The sequence below is a fragment of the Oncorhynchus mykiss genome, chromosome 13 (assembly GCF_057628025.1).
Source record: "Oncorhynchus mykiss isolate SJ-2025 chromosome 13, ASM5762802v1, whole genome shotgun sequence".
In the NCBI taxonomy this organism is placed as follows: domain Eukaryota; kingdom Metazoa; phylum Chordata; class Actinopteri; order Salmoniformes; family Salmonidae; genus Oncorhynchus; species Oncorhynchus mykiss.
In genome coordinates, this window is record NC_143034.1 from 45,931,371 (window position 1) to 45,952,161 (window position 20,791).

Here is a 20,791-nt window from a genome sequence, read left to right on the forward strand (position 1 = left end):
GTTGACATACTGTAGACGTACTGTAGACATACTGTTGACATACTGTAGACATACTGTTGACATACTGTAGACATGCTGTTGACGTACTGTAGACATACTGTAGACATACTGTTGACATACTGTAGACATGCTGTAGACATACGGTTGACATACTGTAGACATGCTGTAGACATACGGTTGACATACTGTAGACATACTGTTGACATACTGTAGACATACTGTTGACATACTGTTGACATACTGTAGACATGCTGTAGACATACGGTTGACATACGGTTGACATACTGTTGACATACTGTTGACATACTGTAGACGTACTGTAGACATACGGTTGACGTACTGTAGATGTACTGTTGACATACTGTAGACATACTGTTGACATACTGTAGACATACGGTTGACGTACTGTAGACGTACTGTTGACATACTGTAGACGTACTGTAGACGTACTGTAGACATACGGTTGACATACTGTAGACATACTGTTGACATACTGTAGACGTACTGTAGACATACTGTAGACATACGGTTGACGTACTGTAGACGTACTGTAGACATACGGTTGACGTACTGTAGACGTACTGTAGACATACGGTTGACGTACTGTAGACGTACTGTAGATGTACTGTAGACGTACTGTAGACGTACTGTAGACATCCTGTTGACATAATGTTGACATTGTATGCTATTGTCCAGCAGGCTACAGAGATCTGTTTAGTGTCTTACTGAAATCAGATACGTCCATCCTGTTGGCGGCATTTATCAGATTGAAATTACATTAGTATTGACCCCCGTCTCACCAAAATGAATGAATGCTACAGTGTGATTGAGTGGCCAGTAGACTACTACAGGAATGTCGGTGCCTCTAGAAAACCATTGAGGAAAAGTAGTGTTTTTTCTATTTGGTTCACACACGTTACTAACTGCCCCTCGCCCCCCAGCCTCAGCAAGAGTCTCCCTCTCATCCCCACCCACTCTCATTCCCAACTCTCCCTCTGCCCTCACTAGCCAATCAGGAGCTTGTTCCCATGGCAACAAGTCAGCTCTGCAGTGTCATTAAGTTCTTGGCAGAGAGGAGAATGAAAGAAGACAGAGAGAGACAGAGAGAGCGAGAGAGAGAGAGAGAGAGCGAGAGAGAGAGAGAGAGAGAGAGAGAGAGAGAGAGAGAGAGAGAGAGAGAGAGAGAGAGAGAGAGAAAGTGGAGGAGGAAGAGGAAAAATTTGAGTTCAAGGCCAGTGAATACAATGGCAGGATGGGTGATGGTATCAGAGAGAGTCCTTCTGTGTGTGTGTGTGTGTGTTTGCAGACAGTTGGTTCCTTTAGAGAGCAGTGGTGTGGGTGGGAGGTACAGTACAGTACGCCTGCAGGGATGGAGCCACATACCCACACTCCCAGACCAGCCAGACCAGGCCGAGCGCTTGACTCTATGCCAGCTGTGGTTGCTGTGTCTCTATCTCTGCTTTTATTAGAGTGGTTTTGTATTCCTGCTATCCCAATCTCATACTCAGTAGTGGCTCAATGACTACTTTAGATCAGCCATTACGGGAAAGGTTTTCTCATCTTTTGAAGGAGACTAATTTTGAAGGAGAGGCCTTCACCTGGGCTTGAGACTTATACTCAGTGGCCACCCCGTTCATGAAAATGGTTCGCTCCTACAGACAGTGAGTCGCGTGGCCGTCCTTGCTATATAAAGCAGGCGGACAGGCATCAAGTCATTCAGTTACTGTTCAATTGAAAGTTAGAATGAGCAAAATGAGAGACCTAAGCTACTTTGAGTGGTATGATCGCCGGTGCCAGGCATGCCAGTTCCAGGCGTGCCAGTTCCAGTATCTCAGAGACGTCCGACCTCCTGGGCTTTTAAGGCACGACAGTGTCTAGGGTTTACCGAGAATGGTGCGACAAACAAAAAACATCCAGTCAGCGTCAGTGCTGTGGGCGAAATCAGCTCGTTGATGAGAGGTCGAAGGAGAATGGCTAGCTAACAGATGGGTCACAAACAGGCAAATAACAGCTGAGTACAACAGTGGTGTGCAGAACAGACAACTGTGGAGTGGAAAAACATTTCCTGGGCCGATGAATCCCAGTTCCTGTGACGTTAGTCAGGATTTGGTGTAAGCAGTGTCCATGGCCGCATAGTGCCTGGTGTCAACAGTACAGGCTGGTGGCGGTGGCGTAATGTTGTGGGGAATGATTTCCTGGCACACGTTAGGTCCCTTGATACCAATTGAGCAACGTTTCCATGCCCCGAAGAATCCGGGCTGTTCTGGAGGGCAAAGGGTGGTCCGACCTATTACTAGATGGGTGTACCTAATAAACAGACCACCGAGTGTATAACTGTCCAAGCATGTAGCCTAATATGCTTGTCTTTGTATTGCTGTTTATTTGCCATTCAATTCAAACATTCCATAGCGTGTCCTGATTACTGGTTGCACACACCCCAACTGCTAATTGTCTTGTTAATTGTTACTGTGTTTAATTGTTACTGTGTTTAATTGTTACTGTGCTTTCTAACCATGTGTTTGGGGAGTTCTCCAACCAAGGGGATGTTTTTTACTGCCAATAGTTTTATTTGCTCTGCAGTTTTAAAAGTCATTGTTTTAAACATTTTAAGTGTTACACTCGGCCAGCTCTTTCACACCAATGAAGGATGGGGCTCAGGTGGTTGCAGGCAAGGTAGATGTTTTACTCAGAATGAGCATTAGTGTTGTAGCTGGATGTCCTCCTCCTCATCTGTGTTGAGGTCTCGTATGTGTGGTCCTCCTCTTCCACACTTTGACATCCACTGCTCAATTTTGCATTTTAAATTGAACCTTTATTTAACTAGGCAAGTCACTTAAGAACAAATTCTTATTTACAATGACGGCCTACACCGGCCAGACGACGCTAGGGCCAATTGTTTCGCCGCCCGGACTCCCAATCACGGCCGGTTGGGATACAGGTTTATTCTTAGCCAGCCCAATGCATTCTCGCTGCATGTTGTTCCTTCCAAGCTGTTCCCACTGTGGGGCAACATAATGTTGGATTTATTTATAAGATCCCTGCACAGAAGACCCCTCCATTGTCAGAGCGGTAGCTAAAGTAGAGTGGAATAGAGTAGAGTGGAATAGAGTAGAGTGGAATATATTAGAGTGGAATAGATTAGAGTGGAATAGAGTGGAGTGGAATAGATTAGAGTGGAATAGAGTAGAGTGGAATAGAGTAGAGTGGAATAGATTAGAGTGGAATAGATTAGAGTGGAATAGATTAGAGTGGAATAGAGTGGAGTGGAATAGATTAGAGTGGAATAGAGTAGAGTGGAATAGAGTAGAGTGGAATAGATTAGAGTGGAATAGAGTGGATTGGAATAGAGTAGAGTTGAGGACAAGTAGGTCGCGTATAGTACATACAGCTAGCAGTATAATGGAGGGAGGGAGGAAGAGAGGGAGAGAGAGAGAGAGTGACAGAGAGAATAGAAGTATAAACTGTTTAAAGCACAACTCCTGGGGACTCCATATTGTTTTTTTAGGGGACTGTGAAATGAGCATCACCGTCCTCCTCAGTCAGTGTGTGGAAACCTGCAATCCAATGTACCACTACACAGTCAACTTACTTGAGCATGTGACTGTATATTAACAATGGTATGATCTTTGTGTCCACAGGGAGGGGAGCACTGCTACTACCAAGGGAGGTTGAGGGGCTTACCAGAGTCCTGGGCAGCTCTCTCCACCTGTCTTGGCCTATGGTGAGATTCTCCCCATAGCTATAAACTGTCTGTCAATGGCCTTGCCTCACCACACTGACTCGGTACATTACTGGCACTATGGCCTTGATAAGCTATATATGGTATCTTTGATCTTCATGTACTAATATTATTGCTATACAATGGGAGTCTTACAGATATATAATGAATGTGTTCCCTCCCTCTCTCTCTCTCTCTCTCTCTCGTTCTCTCAGTGGTATGTTTTCTGATGGGATGTTCTCTTATGGGATTGAGCCTCTTTTCGACGGGACCAATCAGGTGAGTGTGTGGTGGCTGGGAGACAGCGGTATAGGTAGCCCTGTGGAGTAGTGTTGATGTTATTGATTCATTCATTCATAGTAACATGGATGCAGATGAGGAATATGGAGGAACGTAGTAAAGATGGTATTGTTTTCTCCTGGTGTCTCATTGACTCCTCTCCAGACTGAGGGGGCCCACCTAGTGCGTAGGATGCCTGATGTCAGACTATCCTCAGACTGTCAAGGTACTGGCAACATCCTACATCCTCTCTCCTTTATACAATCATTCATGTTCATACCTACCAATGAGATGTTCATACTTACCATTGATATTGGTCGATCCATGCTCTTTGATGCCATTTCTCAGTCCTCCGTGTTGTATTGTGTCCAGACTGCACAGACGACAGTGGGGGGGGTGGAGCCAGAGGTAATGGTGATGAGCAGATGAAGGATCCCCGGGTCAGTGAGGTGCTGAGGCGCTCTAAGAGACAGCTGCCGCGCAGGCCCACCGTGCAGTCAGAGACCAAATACATCGAGCTGATGGTGGTCAACGACTACGAAATGGTGAGTCGGCCTTTTCTGAAAAGAACTGATGTGTGTGAGTCTGTGCGTGTGTGTGACGCGCACACACACTGTACCTAACGTTTGCTGTCTGTCTGCAGTTTGTACAGCTGCGACGCTCCACTACCCAGGCCAGGAACTTTGCCAAAGCAGTGGTCAATATGGCTGATGCAGTAAGAGCTCTGTCACTTCATACTTACCTGTTGTACTGATACCCATCGTCATTTATGATGGTATTGTTATGTTGAAGTTAAAGACATATCAATAATCATAGGCTAAGTTGTAGCCTATAAGAACAATCGCACATAAACTCAGCAAAAAAAAATCTCAACTGTCAACATCGTTTATTTTCAGGACATTTAACGTGTAAATATTTGTATGAACATAACAAGATTCAACAACTGAGATATAAAACTGAACAAGTTCCACAGAGATGTGACTAACAGAAATTGAATAATGTGTCCCTGAACAAAGCGGGGGGTCAAAATGAAAACTAACAGTCAGTATCTGGTGTGGCTACCAGCTGCATTAAGTACTGCAGTGCATCTCTTCCTCATGGACTGCACCAGATTTGCCAGTTCTTTCTGTAAGATGATACTCGTCAGAGAAGAGCACTTTTTGGCAGTCCTGTCTGGTCCAATAACGGTGGGTTTGTGCCCATAGGCGACGTTGTTGCCGGTGATGTCTGGTGGGGACCAGTCTGAGCACTGATGGAGGGATTGTGTATTCCTGGTGTAACTCAGGCAGTTGTTGTTGCCATCCTGTACCTGTCCCGCAGGTGTGATGTTCGGATGTACCGATCCTGTGCAGATGTTGTTACACGTGGTCTGCTACTGCGAGGACGATCAGCTGTCCTTCCTGTCTCCCTGTAGCGCTGTCTTAGGCGTCTCACAGTACGGACATCGCAATTTATTGCTCTGGCCACATCTGCAGTCCTCATGCCTCCTTGCTGCATGCCTAAGGCACATTCACGCAGATGAGCATGGACCCTGTGCATCTTTCTTTTTAGTGATTTTCAGAGTCAGTAGGAAGGCCTCTTTAGTGTCCTAAGTTTTCATAACTTTGACCTTAATTGCCTACCGTTTGTAAGCTGTTAGTGTCTTAACGACCGTTCCACAGATGCATGTTCATTAATTGTTTAAGGTTCATTGAACAAGCATGGGAAACAGTGTTTAAACCCTTTACAATGAAGATCTGTGAAGTTATTTGGATTTTTACGAATTATCTTTGAAAGACAGGATCCTGAAAAAGGGACGTTTCTATTTTGCTGAGTTTATCTTACTTATTATGTCCATGCTCCTAGATATGAATTTGTGTATACCAGCAGTGTATGTTTGGCCTGCAGATTTACAGGGAACAGCTGAACACACGCATTGTGCTGGTTGCCATGGAGACCTGGTCGTCGGCCAACATGGTTCCCGTGGTGACCGACCCGTTGACGACGCTGCAGAACTTCATGAAGTACAGGAAGGACAGTATTAAGGAGCAAAGTGACACCGTGCACCTCTTCTCGTGAGCGCCTCCCTGTCTATGTCCCCCTGAAATTAAAAATAGAGGAGGTTGATATGCTCCTGTATCTAACCTGGGGCAGTCTGTGGCTTGCGTCCCAAATGCCACACCATTCCCTCAATAGTGCACTACGTTTGACCAGAGGGCTCTGGTGAAACGGAGTGCACTATAAAAGGAATAGGGTGCCATTTTGGACGAGATCAGTATTGTTGACTGGTTGCAGCCGGTTTATATATACTACAATATGTCCTGGTCCTTTAGTCCAGGTTTGACCCCTGTTCTCCTCCATCTGCTCCAGGGGGCGTACGTTCCAGAGCAGTCGCAGTGGGGCGGCCTACACCGGAGGGGTGTGCTCTCTCACCAGAGGAGGGGGCATCAACGAGGTAAGAGAGACCTGTGTGTTTCCTACTCAGCTTCAAAGGACTGTGACTCACAGCAATGGGCTCATAGTCCATGCTCATGGTTTAGGAACTGACACAACTGCTACATTTAAGAATTACTCTTCTTTGACTTCTTTGTTTCTTCAATGAAGAATGTGAGGATTGTAACTTCAGTCAAAGAGAATGCCATTGATACAGGGTGGATGTGTGTGTGTTTGTGTTCCAGTATGGGAACGTGGGTCCTATGGCCATCACTCTGTGCCAGAGTCTGGGTCAGAACATTGGGATGAGGTGGAATAACATACGCAGCTCTGCGGGTAAGGATGGTCAAATCAGGGGGATGGATGATGGAGGGAGGGAGGGAGGGAGGAAGAAAGGAAGGAAGGAAGGAAGGAAGGAAGGAAGGAAGGAAGGAAGGAAGGAAGGAAGGAAGGAGAAAAAAAGAAAGAAAGAAAGAAAGCAGGAAGGGAAGGGGGAGAGAGAGCAGGTGAGAGAGAGGGAGAGAGAGGGAGAGAGAGAGGGAACAGGTACAGATAGTGTAAAGACTAAGGCAAGAGGTAGGGACAGGAGACCGAGCCCATGGATTCAGTAAAAGGAGGGAGGAAGGGATGGATGGAAAGAATGGCACAGGCAGCGATGGATTGAGTTTATTTCAAACTTTACTTGTGAAATTATTGAATTTTTTTCTCAAGGATTTACCTCATATAAAATAAATAAAACGGAAGTTCCTTCTAATCAAGATTAATGTCATTAACCATCTCATTTTTTTCGCACGACTTTTCACTCCCTCTTTCACCCTCCTTGTTTCCCTTTCCCTCCCTCTCTCCATCTCTCTCAGGAGACTGCAGATGTCCTGATTCTTGGCTTGGTTGTATCATGGAAGACACTGGGTAAAGATTGACTTTAGGACTACATATACTGTACATATAGTACGTCAGTTGACAGAACACAATGTTCTCACAAGCGTTTGGCTTCGGCTTATTTAATATCAGATGGTACAATGGTGATTTGATAAGCTATTGTCAAATCCATCTACTACAATTAGCATTTTTTTTTTTACCACAGATAGTAACATTTCAGTCAGATTGCAAAATTGCAGAAAAAAATTGTCACATTTGATTTGGCACTTAATTTTGGAAAAAACACTATCATTGGCTTTGACCATTTTATCTCTCTCTCTCTTCTCTCTCTCTCCCTGTATCTCTCTCTCTCCCTGTATCTGTGTGTGTGTGTGTGTGTGTGTGTGTGTGTGTGTGTGTGTGTGTGTGTGTGTGTGTGTGTGTGTGTGTGTGTGTGTGTGTGTGTGTGTGTGTGTGTGCTTGTTTTGTGTGTACAGATATTACCTGCCCAGAAAGTTCTCCCGCTGCAGTGTTGACGAGTACATCCAGTTCTTGCTCCAGGGGGGCGGGAGCTGCCTCTTCAACAAGCCCAACAAGGTGAGGCTGGTGTGGGTGAGGGATGTGGGAGGCTGGCCTAGCCTGACGGTCTAGTGGGGAGTGGCGTGTAAGCTGAAGGTCCCAGGAGTGCCGATATATATATATATAGCCTAATTAATTATCCCAATGTCCTCATTTCTCCACATTAGATATTTACATACAGCTCTGTGCCCATCCTTGATTATCTCTCTCTTCCTCTTCTTTACGACCTTCCCTTTTCCCTTCTACCCCTCTTTTCTTCCTCCCATCCTACTTGTCTACTGTCTCTCCCTCCGTCTGTTCTCGCCTGCCTCTATCCCTCCGTCTCTCTGTCAGCTGTTGGACCCCCCTGAGTGTGGGAACGGCTTCGTGGAAACAGGGGAGGAGTGTGACTGTGGGTCTCAGCTGGTGAGGGTCTCTTTAAGGAACTGTAACCCATACATGATGAGGGACCAGAACCCTCCAGCATGGATGGGACTACTGCCACAGCCCTATGGGCCCTGGTTAAAAGTAGGGCACTATAAAGGTACTAGGGTTCCGTTTGAGACAGACACTGTCACGGTGACACGAGAGGGTTAATGTTGGTACGAGGAACAGTCTCAGTGACTGTGTGTGTTTGTCTGTAGGAGTGTGCCCGTAGTGGAGGAGCGTGCTGTAAGAAGTGTACCCTGACCCACGATGCCATGTGCAGTAGTGGACTGTGCTGCAGTGGGTGCAGGGTGAGTCCCTCTACTCCACTCCCACCACCGCCTCATTTACATATTACTCATCACACTAGCTAGTCCACTCTATGGAGGCCGGTGCCTCTTTAGTATTTAACTCGTTCATTACCAAACATTTCATTGCCAAACCTTTTTAATAAGAAGTTTTAATGATAAAAGCATCCGATCTTGAGTATTACGGGTCTGTTGGTGCTACTACGTGGCCCACCTCTCGTGACAGTAAGAGGTCATGTGTGTCTGATGTTGTTCTTGTGTGTCAGTATGAGCTGAGAGGAGCGGTGTGCAGACAGGCTGTGAATGACTGTGACATCCCAGAGAGCTGCACAGGAGACTCCAGCCAGGTACGACACTACACGATCTCCCTGGTGCATGCTGGGAGATGGAGTCTTTGGGAGCATGAGTTGGTCTGAGGTAAACCATACTGTATGTCATTTTCTTCTGTTGCAGTGCCCACATAATGTGCACAAGCTGGATGGATACATGTGTGACAGTAGTCAGGTAAGGCACACCTTTGTTTGAATGGGGTTTTGCTCTGCAGTCAGTGTGTTGTTGAGATATGCCTGTCCTGGTGTTATCCTTTGTTTTCATCTTCCTGTCTCTCTCTCTCTCTCTCGCTCTCTCTCTCTCTCGCTCTCTCTCTCTCTCTCTCTCTCTCTCTCTCTCTCTCTCTCTCTCTCTCTCAGGGTCGTTGTTATAGTGGTCGGTGCAGGACTCTCGATGGCCAGTGTAAGGGACTGTGGGGCTACAGTAAGTACTAATGATTCATTCATTTCTTGAATGTCTTTCACACCCCTGATTTATTCACTTGACAGTAATAATGTCTTGGTACTGTTTCTATGGCTATGCCCATGCCCATGACAGTCCTATGCCATCTTGTGGACTGATATGGAACTTCATCTGAGTTACAGACGGCGGTGACATGGATCTAATGTGTGTTGTGTGTGCTGTCTCAGATTCAGCAGACCGCTTCTGCTATGAGAAGCTGAATAGCAGAGGGCACAGAGAAGGGCAACTGTGGGCCGAGTCCTGAGGGCCAGGGATGGCTGCAGTGCAACAAGCCGTGAGCCTTCTATCACATGAGTGATAAGTCATTATTACACAATAGACATGACCAGAGTTATATTATTCTGATTGTTTTTCTCCCCCATCTTCTTTCCTCTCCCTCTCCCTCTCCCTCTCTCCCCTCTCCCTCTATCCCATTCTCTCCCCTCTCTTTTTCACTCCCCTCTCTTTCACTCCCCTCTCTTTCTCTCTCCCCTTCTCTCTCTTTCTCTCCCCTTCTCTATCTATCTCTCTCTCGCTCTCTCTGTCTTTCTCTCTTTCTCCCTCTCTCTCTCGCTCTCTCTGTCTTTCTCTCTTTCTCCCTCTCTCTCTCTCTCTCTCTCTCTCTCTCTCTCTCTCTCTCTCTCTTTCTCGTTCTCTCAGGGATGTACTGTGTGGTTTCCTGTTCTGTGCCAATATGACGGTGAAGCCAAAGTTTGGGGATCTGGAGGGGGAAGTGACCAGCCATACAATATACCACCAGAACAAGTACCTGGACTGCCGGTGAGTTGTACCTTTCTACCCCTTTAATGTTTTATGTTCGGGAGAACTCTATAGATTGATATTTTATCCTCGTTCGCCTCTCCCCCTCCTCTCAACTACTCCTCTTCTCCTCCTCTCCCTCCTCCTCCTCCTCTCAACTACTCCTCTTTCTCCTCCTCTCCCTCCTCCTCCTCCTCCTCTCAACTACTCCTCTTTCTCCTCCTCTCCTCCTCCTCCTCCTCCTCTCAACTCCTCCTCTTTCTCCTCCTCTCCCTCCTCCTCCTCCTCCTCTCAACTACTCCTCTTCTCCTCCTCCCCCTCCTCTCAACTACTCATCTTTCTCCTCCTCTCCCTCCTCCTCCTCCTCCTCTCAACTACTCCTCTTTCTCCTCCTCTTCCCTCCTCCTCCTCCTCCTCCTCTCAACTACTCATCTTTCTCCTCCTCTCCCTCCTCTTCCTCCTCCTCTCAACTACTCCTCTTTCTCCTCCTCTCCCTCCTCCTCCTCCTCCTCTTCAACTACTCCTCTTCTCCTCCTCCCCCCTCCTCTCAACTACTCATCTTTCTCCTCCTCTCCCTCCTCCTCCTCCTCCTCTCAACTACTCCTCTTTCTCCTCCTCCCCCTCCTCTCAACTACTCATCTTTCTCCTCCTCTCCCCTCCTCCTCCTCCTCCTCTCAACTACTCCTCTTCTCCTCCTCTCCCCCTCCTCTCAACTACTCCTCTTCTCCTCCTCTCCCTCCTCCTCCTCTCAACTACTCATCTTTCTCCTCCTCTCCCTCCTCCTCCTCTCAACTACTCCTCTTCTCCTCCTCTCCCTCCTCCTCCTCCTCCTCTCAACTACACCTCTTTCTCCTCCCTATTCCCCTCCTCCTCCTCTCAACTACTCATCTTTCTCCTCCTCTCCCTCCTCCTCCTCTCAACTACTCCTCTTCTCCTCCTCTCCCTCCTCCTCCCCCTCCTCTCAACTACTCATCTTTCTCCTCTTCTCCTCCTCTCCTCCTCCTCCTCTCAACTACTCCTCTTTCTCCTCCTCTCCCTCCTCCTCCTCCTCCTCTCAACTACTCCTCTTTCTCCTCCTCTCCCTCCTCCTCCTCCTCCTCTCAACTACCTGCCTTCTGGCCTCCTAGTCATAGTCATCTTGAACTATAGTATTATACCATAGTATCAGTCATCATCATCATACATATAAACTATACATATTATAGTACATATCAGTAGTGGTACATAGTACATATAAACCTACATATTTATAGTATACATAGTCATAGTACATATAAACCTAAATATATAGTAGTATACGTGCATAGTCATAGTCATATAAACTATAGTCTTTATACATAGTATACATAGTCATAGTAGTACATATAAACTTTGATCTTATAGCATATAGTCATAGTCATAGTCATATAAACTATCCTGTTCTCGTGCATCTCAGGTAGTCATAGTAGCATATAACCTAAATATATAGTTCTGCAGTTAGTCATCATCATCATATCAATATATATGTATAGTCAGTATACAGTAGTCATCAGTGGTGGTCTTAACTATAATCTATAGTACATATCAGTGGTGGTACAGTGGTGCATATAAACTATAGTATATAGTGGTGCAGCATATATATACTGTATGTATAGTATACAGTACATAGTGGTGGTATAAACTATAGTTTTATACATACATATAGGTAACATAGTCAGTAACCTAAACTATAGTTACTTTATCATAGTGCAGGTAGTTATAAACTATAATCTATAGTATCCATGGTGGTGGTACATATAAACTCAATCTTATAGTAACCCTACATAGTCATAGTGGTAGTTATCAACTATAGTTTATAGTGGTAGGTAGTTATAAACTATCAACCTATAGTATAGGTAGTCATCATACATATGAACTTGCTGGTCTTTATCATAGTATCCATCATCATAGTATAAATATAGTATTTATAGTAGTCATAGTCATGCTAGGTAGCATCATAGTATCAGTAGTCAGTGGTACAGTAGTCGTCGTCTTCCATCATCATCATAGTATAGGTAGTCATGGTCTCAGTAGTCATAGTCATCCTCTGGATTGCTGATCTTATAGTATAGGTAGTAGTCATCATATGAACTATAGTTCTTTATAGTACATATCCATCATAGTAGTAGTATAAACCTAATCTTTGTAGTTCAGTATCAGTAGTCATAGTACATAGTATAAACTATAGTATTTATAGTAGTTAGCCTCCTCCTCCTCCTCCTCTCAACTACTCCTCTTTCTCCTCCTCTCCCTCCTCCTCCTCCTCCTCTCAACTACTCCTCTTCTCCTCCTCCCCCCTCCTCTGATCATCTTTCTCCTCTCCCTCCTCCTCCTCCTCTCAACTACTCCTCTTTCTCCTCCTCTCCCTCCTCCTCCTCCTCTCAACTACTCCTCTTCTCCTCCTCTCCCTCCTCCTCCTCCTCCTCTCAACTACTCCTCTTTCTCCTCCTCTCCCTCCTCCTCCTCCTCCTCTCAACTACTCCTCTTTCTCCTCCTCTCCCTCCTCCTCCTCCTCCTCTCAACTACTCCTCTTTCTCCTCCTCTCCCTCCTCCTCCTCCTCCTCTCAACTACTCCTCTTTCTCCCCCCCCCCCTCCTCTCAACTACTCATCTTTCTCCTCTTCTCCTCCTCTCCTCCTCCTCCTCCTCTCCCTCCTCCTCGCCCTCCTCCTCTTTTCTCCTCTCTTTTTTTATCATCTCCTCTCTACTCTTCCTCCTCTCCCATCTGTGTGTCTGTGTGTCCAGAGGGGGGCATGTCCTGCTGGAGGATGGGTCAGACCTGGGCTACGTAGAGGAGGGTACGCCGTGCGGACCCAACATGATGTGTCTGGAGCGCCGCTGTCTCCCCGTGGCAGCCTTCAACCTCAGCACCTGCTCCGGCTCCACGCTGGGACGCACCTGCTCTGACCACGGGGTGAGGAGACAGACAGGGACCACCTATTTGCATTTAAATAAAGGGAAATGGGTTTGTGCTTTCAAAAGTAAACGTTGATTACTGTTCCAATTACTGTTCTCCTTTGTTTTAATATTTCTGTTTCTCTCTCTCTCTCTCTCCTCTCTCTCTGTATCTCTCTCCTCTCTCTCTCTCTCTCTCTCTCTCTCTCTCTCTCTCTCTCCTCTCTCTCTGTCTCTCTCTCTCTCTCCCTCTCTCTCTCTCTCTCTCTCTCTCTGTCTCTCTCTCTCTCTCTGTCTCTGTCTCTGTCTCTGTCTCTCTCTCTCTCTCTCTCTCTCTGTCTCTCTCTCTCTCTCTCTCTCTCTGTGTCTCTCTCTCTCTCTGTCTCTGTCTCTGTCTCTCTCTCTCTCTCTCTCTCTGTCTCTCTCTCTCTCTCTCTCTCTCTCTCTGTCTCTCTCTCTCTCTCTCTCTCTCTATCTCTCTCTCTCTCAGACATGCAGTAACGAGGTGAAGTGTATCTGTGACAGGGACTACACTGGGAAGGACTGCAGTGTCTTTGACCCCATCCCTGACCCCACGCCGCCTGCCAGCACAGAGAAGAAAGGTCCAAAGCTCCTCTGTCTGTCTGTTTGTCTGTCTGTTCTCATCGTATCCTTCTCATTTTCTGTCTACCACCACGTTATGTCTTTGTGTACATATATGGAGTGTAGGGTAGCTATAGTCTAGCTTTTCAGATAGCTATCGCCTTAGTCATGTTTTGGATGAAAGGGCAGTGGAGTAAAGTAAGGGGAACGGACTGACTTTGTCTCTACATGTGTGCGTATACTGTATGCGTGTGTCTTTGTGTTTGTGTGGGTGTTTCTATAAGTTACAGGCACCTGGCTTCTATCTTCAAGTGTCTTCCTTCCTACCTTGCAGTCTGTATCTGATTCAGAGGGGTTGGGTTAAATGCAGAACGCACATTTCGGTTGAATGCATTCAGTTGTACAACTGACTAGGTATCCCCCTTTCCCTTTCCATTGACACAGGGCTCATAGGGCTCTCATAGGCCACAAAAACCAAATCCACCCTAAGCAAGAGGGTGTCCAGCTGAAAGAGCAAGGAGAGGGGGATGAGAAAGAAGTAATAAAAACACCCTCCTTTTTTTAACTGTCGTCTCCCTGATCTCCCCTCGCTCTCCCACGCTTCCTCCACCCCACTTCCTTTCTTATTCTCTCTTTCTTTGAGTACCCTTTCTATCTCTTTCTCTCTCTCTCCTTCTCTCTTGTTCGCTCTCTCTTTCCGGATGTTGTTGATGTACAGTGTCGATGCTGTCCTCTGACGTGTGTTTTTGGTGGTGTTGTTTTGTTCCCCTCCGCACCCTTCCTCCCCCCTCCTTCCTCTGCGCAGGTCCCAGTGGCACCAATATCATAATAGGGTCCATCGCAGGTGCTATTCTTCTGGCAGCTATAGTCCTAGGGGGGACAGGATGGGGATTTAAGTAAGAGTTCTGGCATGCCTCTGTGTATCTGTCTGCTTCTCCCCAAGGCCCCCACTCACACCCCTCCAAAAAACCCGACTTCACCCACTTTGCAACTCATTGCCCCACCGACGGTGGGGTCACATGGGTTGAGTTCACCATCCAATTGCTTGGAAACATATGGACATATTTAGTATGTGTATCGGCCTGGTACCTCTGATACTTCACTTTGTAAGATCTGGTAGAACTGAACCCTGACCTCCTCCATACATCTCTCCAGGGAGAGAAAGAGATGCCTCCCCTTCACACCTTCAGACTGGCTCCAACCCAGCTCTCCTGCCAGGTTACAGGAGTGGACAGTTCCCCTGTAGTCTCCTGTGAAGTTCCCAAACTGTTGTGGTTCTCTTTGAAGCTTCCTTGTGTAGTGTTCATTCTATGATACTTCTCCTTGGTGCAGCTCTTCAGTTGGAGTGTCTTTAAAGTAGTGACCACTCAGTAGTGCCCTAACCAAAGTGCCCTCGCTGCAGTGGCTGTCTCTGTAGAGCCCTAGCTGTGTGCATGCCTGGCCTGCTAATGCCTGTTCACTCCTTAGTCTCTGAACCAAAAGGATTACATCACTTCCCTGTCATCACTTGCATCAAGAATGATCAAATTTGTGTTACATTTCTTTGTCTGGTTCATCAAACTTAATTTCTCCAAATTGTTCATATTTTGCTGGGAATAATGAGTAATCCTTTTGGGGGCAGGGGTAACTGTGTGTGCATGTGTGCATGATCTGTGTCAATATTAATGTGGTAGGTTAAATATCTTCTACAATATCTTCTTGTAGTAGTAAGCCTTACGTTCATTTGAACCAACAAGAACATTGTTTATTACTACTACAGCTGTGACGGTTATTAGTCAGCCAAATGACCGGGGTCACCGTTATAATCGTTTGAATAGCGTTTCTTTTAAGACGCACATTTTCTCCTCCGCTCCTGACTGCATGTGCTGCTGCACTGAAGCGGGAGTTGCCTAGGCAACCAGACTTTTTTATTTATTTATTTATTTATTTATTTATTTATTTTTGCAACAAAAGACTTGTTTGCTACAACACCTTGCTTGTTTCATCAAGACGCAACAAAGTTTCATCACGTTGTAAGAGTCCACGATACTGCGGAAACGGACTCTACCGCACGATTTCCCGGCCATCCCGTCTTCAGTCGGCTGTTCGTTCCACACACACATACACACAAAACATTTTTGTTATGACGGTTATTTCATTTCATGGTGGCCTTCATCCATAATCGCCAGTTACACGATTATAAGGTATTTGTGCCAGCCCTAATTACAACACAATTCGTTTGAGTAGGAAAAAAAGTGTCAAAGATCTGGACTTCTTGTAGTCTTGGAGTGAGCAGTGGGAGAACACTGTCTACTACACATCACTCTGAATAGGCTTTATGAAGTGCCTTGCAAAACTATTCAGACCCCTTGAATTTCTTGAAATGTTATTTTGTTACAAAGTGGTTTTAAAATGGATTTGATTGTCATTTTTTTGGTCATCAACCCACTCAAAATACTCTAATGTCAAAGTGGAAGAATAAAAAAAATAAGAAACATGATTTATATAAATGTGATAAAATATAGTTCTTGCCTAAGTATTCAGCCCCTTTGTTTAGACAAGCCTAAATGAGTTCAGGAGTAAACTGTGGCTTAACAAATCACATAAGTTACATGGACTCACTCTGTGAAATAATAGGGGTTGATATGATTTTTAAATGACTAACCCTTCCTCTGTCCCCCATACATACCACATATGTAAGGTCCCTCTGTCAAGTACTGAATTTCAAGCACAGATTCAACTACAAAAACCAGGGAGCTTTTCAAACGCCTCATAAAGAAGGGCAGTGATTGGTAGATGGGTAACAATAACAAATCAGACATTGAATACATATATATCTTCAAGCATGGCCAAGTTAATCATTGTGCTGTAGATGATGTATTAAACCACCCAAACACGTCAAAGATACAGTCGTCCTTCTAAACTGAGCAGCAGGACAGGAATGAAACTGCTCAGGGATGTTACCATGAGGCCATTGGTGATTTTAAAACAGTCACAGAGTTCAATGGCAGTGATGGGAGGAAACTGAAGATGGGTCAACAACATTGTGGTGACTCCGCAATACTAACCTAAACGACAGAGTGGAAAGAAGAATACAGATATACTGAATAAAAATATTCCAAAACATGCATCGTGTATGCAACAAGGCACTAAAGTAATACTGCAAAGAAACACGACAAAGGAATTGACTTTTTTCAAGCATGGTGGTGGCTGCATCATGGTATGGATACTGGTGAGTTTTTCAGGATAAAAAGAAACGGGATGGAGCTAAGCACAGACAAAATCCTAGAGGAAAACCAGATTCAGTCCGCTTTACACCAGAAGAGGAATTCACCTTTCAGCAGGACAATAACCTACAACACAAGGCCAAATATACTGGAGTTGATTACCAAGAAGACAGTGAATTTTCCTGAGTGGCCAGGAATCTTGACAATTGCTGTCTAGCCATGATCCCCAACACCTTGACAGAGCTTGAAGAAATATGAAAATAATAAATGGGCTGATATTTCACAATTCAGGTGTGTAAAGACTCTGCCAAAGGTGTTTCTAACATGTATTGCCCAGGGAGCTGAATACTTACACATCGACCATATTTTAGTTATTACATTTTCGATGAACCTTTTACAATGTGAACTATTTTTTGCACTTTGACATTACGGAGTATTTTGTATAGATTGTTGACCAAACAAATGACAGTTAAATCCATTTTAATGTTGTATGAATACTTTTGCAAGGCACTGTACCATGATTTTGAAATGGCTTTGTCATCACTACACAGTATTTACTGTTGTTAAGCCTACTTTGTCTCCTACTGTCACTGATGTTTCTCCTCTCCTCGTGTCTCTTCTCCCAATGTGTTGCTCCTCAACTTTCTGATTGAAGGAATATCCGAAGAGGAAGGTATGGCCTAGCCCCTGACACTGCAGGGTGACATCCTTCACCCCCCCCCCCCCCTCCCCTCATCCCATAGCTCTTCACAGCATGGCCTCAGACCCCATCAGACCCCATCTCATTCACAGTTGACCTCTGACATCATCCCACCTCTGACCTTAAACCTCATTCCTCCACTGACCTAATTTCACAGCTGATTTCATCCTTTGACCTAATCCCATATAGCACAGCAAAACTCCAGCGTCAGTCTCAGCCTGTCTTCTCCACCTCATGAATCTATTCCACCCAGAATGCAGTTTTCTTTCAGTTCCATTTCATGTCTTGTTTACTCTCCTCACACCAAGTCCTACAATCACCTTCTGTCAACTGCTCAACTTGTTTACAACCTTACAACTTTTAGTCTCTTACTCTGTTTCCTTTCTTTCCAGATCTGGTGGAGGATAAGATGTCTGTCCGTCTGTCTGTCTTTGTCTGTCTGCTCCTGTCTTTCTCTCACTCTGTGATGTTTCCAAGTCGGAGAAGAGGGAAAAAGAACAAGTCTTCCACTCCTGTCCCGAACCTCTCCAGACCTCTTCTGTTAACATCTCCTCTCCTGTCCACTTCCTGTCTGTCCACCTGTCCATCTCCGGCCCCTCCAGGCCAGTGTAGCACCTCCCACATTGCATACCAGCCAATTATATTATCCAATCAGGATAAAGTCTTTGCCATGGACAGAATGAGAAGGTTGTTGTTGGTCCCTAGAGGGGCGTCAGGGTCTTCCTGCTTTCCAGCGACTAAGTATTATGCACTTCGGTGTCTGCGTACTGTAGTTCCCTTTCCTTCCGCTTACGACAGTCCAATGAAGAACCTGTCAACAGTGGACAAATTCAGTATGAGACATGTCTTTCCAATGCTTGTCTGGAAACACAATTCTGGCCGCTGTTTGAGAATGCTGGACTGGCCCAGACCTGCCATCTGAAAAACGATTTACATCATAGGATGTTGTCAAGGAAACACAGAAAAACAAACATTGATCAAAGACTCAAGTGGCCATTGGATCAGTTGAACTGCCCCTTTCAGAGAGGCCATGTCTGGTGACTGGATGACAACCCAGATTCAGACATTATCTAGTTGCAACAACACGGATGTGATCCAAGAAGAGTCCTGTATTGGACGTGTTGTGTACAGGCCATTTCCAAAGAAGGAAGAGCAACTTATTGTGAGAATGACTATGAAACAAAAGCAGTAGACCGTTCAAATCATCATGGACTGATGTAGGGTTTATGTAGATTGTTAATTCTTTGTTCCTGTCTGTTGAGATGTGTTGAAATGTAGGAAGGGGGAGTTAGACCCTATGGTTTTGGGATCATATATAAAATGCAGCAGAGACCGTAACTCAGTGTTTTCAACTGTAGATCTACCAACACAACATTCCACATAGTGTTAGTTAACAGAGCCTGTCTTGTATGTGTCTGTATTCTATTCGCCACCTTCTTAAGAGGCCCAAAGTGTGTATGGTAAAGGAGGTTGAAACTGTGTGTGTGTGTGTGTGTGTGAGCATGTGTGTGAGTGTAGGGTACCAAAATTCCGGTTACTATCCCAATATTTCAAAGTTTTCCGGAAATCCTGGTTGGAAGATTCTCGGAATTGTGAAGGAATAAGCAGGGAAATATGGAATCCTCCAACCAGGATTCCTGGTAAACCAGGGAATGTTGAGAAAGTTACTGACATTTCGTGTGTGCGTGTGTGAGAGAAATGACGTGAGGAAGAGAGCAGGTGAATGAGAAAGGTACGTGTTGTGTTTGGGACAGTTATGCCCTTGTTCACCGTGACACTCCTGCCAACAACACTGGTAGATAGTTTATAGATTTTTACTTCTAGAAAAAGTTATCTTTCTGCCTGGCTTTGTGCTCGGGAGCCAATGGCAGCACACTAACAAACAAATGGTTTGTATTGAATATGTAACGACCAACTTAAACGAGCACTAGCCCTACAGAATGTGGGAACACATATGCACATCTATTTGTATATACAGTATGTACAAGAAGATAATACTGAATGTTGAATACAATGTATGAAATTGTTTTAAAATGCAATGCTAATATTGATTCATTTAATCTGTTTCAACTAAGTATCTATCTGTCTCCTGCCATACAACTGTCCATCTCCTTTAAGCCATTCCTAGCTGTCCATCTATCTGTCTACCCGGCACACTGCCTAGTAAGGTAGCAATCTGGCCATCTATCTATTATTGCAGCTGTCAATCTAAATGCCATGTAAATATTGGACACTTATTGATAGGCTCTGAGCCTTACGCTGATGATGCTTGAACACAGTGAGTTTGAAATGACCCCAGGACTCTTCCTCAGTGGAAATGTGATGAGATGAGGTGCATTGCTATTGACCAGGGCCCGTAGTGCTCTGCTGGTGAAAAGTAGTGCACTATAAGGTAATTAGGTACCCTTTGGGACACAACCTGGGGTCTGGTACACTAGGTGTATGGAGAGGTCTGTTTGATTCAGCTGAGTGTCTGCACTATGACAGATGCACTATAGTTCCTCACCATATGTACAGAATATGTACAATCTTTAGATGGTGGCCAGTTTGTTTGCATTTTGAATTTAGGAAGCAGAGAAAACGCATCATATCCCATATTTTTAAACACTATCTTTTTAAGTAGACTATTGAAATAAACAATGTAGATGAATTGAAATGAAGGGGAAATAAAAGAGTAAAGTCAAAAGTATTTCTTTCCTCTGGTTCCATTGTGTGAATATATCTGGGTTGCTATGACAATGGTGTCATTACTTGCGGCCAAGATGTATGTACTTTGCTCAATGTGTTTAATTATTGTTTAGTCATTCAGTAACTACTTCCTAACTGTGATTCACTATATAAGACTCTTAAAGGGAATCTTCAAGAGACTAGGAAAAAGTGTACATTGCCTTGTATTCTATGTTCTTGAACTTGGCCAACGATAATACTGTGCATTTACATTTTTTGACTGACACCTTTGTCTTTTCCGTAGATGTATTTCTAGTTTCAGACTTCATTGCACCTCATTAAATGTTCTCTTAAATGAAGATGAGGAATGGCAGTGGTTCACACTCCATCACGGTTCACAGCTCCCAGCTTGTGCCATCAAACCCCTGCAACTTATCCAGAACGCTGCACCCAGCCTGGTGTTCAACCGTCCCAAATCCTCCCATGTCACCCTGCTCCTCTGCACACTCCACTGGCTTTCAGTCAAAGCTCGCATCCACTACAAGACCATGGTACTTGCCTACGGAGCAGCAAGAGGAACTGCCCCTCCCTACCGTCAGGCTACGCTCAAACCCTACACCCCAAAACCGAGTTGA

The 20,791-nt window shown here is 45.1% G+C and overlaps 1 protein-coding gene across 1 annotated transcript in view; it reads left to right on the forward strand.

The window, feature by feature from the left end:
- Positions 1 to 20,178, forward strand: part of LOC110486244 (disintegrin and metalloproteinase domain-containing protein 11) — a 31,171-nt gene extending 10,993 nt beyond the window's left edge. Inside the window, 23 exon segments of the mRNA XM_036940939.2 lie at positions 3,639 to 3,721; positions 3,934 to 3,997; positions 4,163 to 4,223; positions 4,370 to 4,542; positions 4,641 to 4,712; positions 5,885 to 6,051; positions 6,347 to 6,431; positions 6,655 to 6,745; positions 7,267 to 7,318; positions 7,765 to 7,864; positions 8,180 to 8,251; positions 8,470 to 8,562; positions 8,826 to 8,906; positions 9,013 to 9,063; positions 9,249 to 9,312; positions 9,519 to 9,553; positions 9,555 to 9,625; positions 9,991 to 10,110; positions 12,852 to 13,020; positions 13,492 to 13,603; positions 14,389 to 14,479; positions 17,445 to 17,462; positions 17,882 to 20,178. Coding sequence (XP_036796834.2) covers positions 3,639 to 3,721; positions 3,934 to 3,997; positions 4,163 to 4,223; positions 4,370 to 4,542; positions 4,641 to 4,712; positions 5,885 to 6,051; positions 6,347 to 6,431; positions 6,655 to 6,745; positions 7,267 to 7,318; positions 7,765 to 7,864; positions 8,180 to 8,251; positions 8,470 to 8,562; positions 8,826 to 8,906; positions 9,013 to 9,063; positions 9,249 to 9,312; positions 9,519 to 9,553; positions 9,555 to 9,625; positions 9,991 to 10,110; positions 12,852 to 13,020; positions 13,492 to 13,603; positions 14,389 to 14,479; positions 17,445 to 17,462; positions 17,882 to 17,897 — 1,941 coding nt within the window. The 3' untranslated portion in view covers positions 17,898 to 20,178.
- The last annotated feature ends 613 nt before the right edge of the window (positions 20,179 to 20,791 follow it).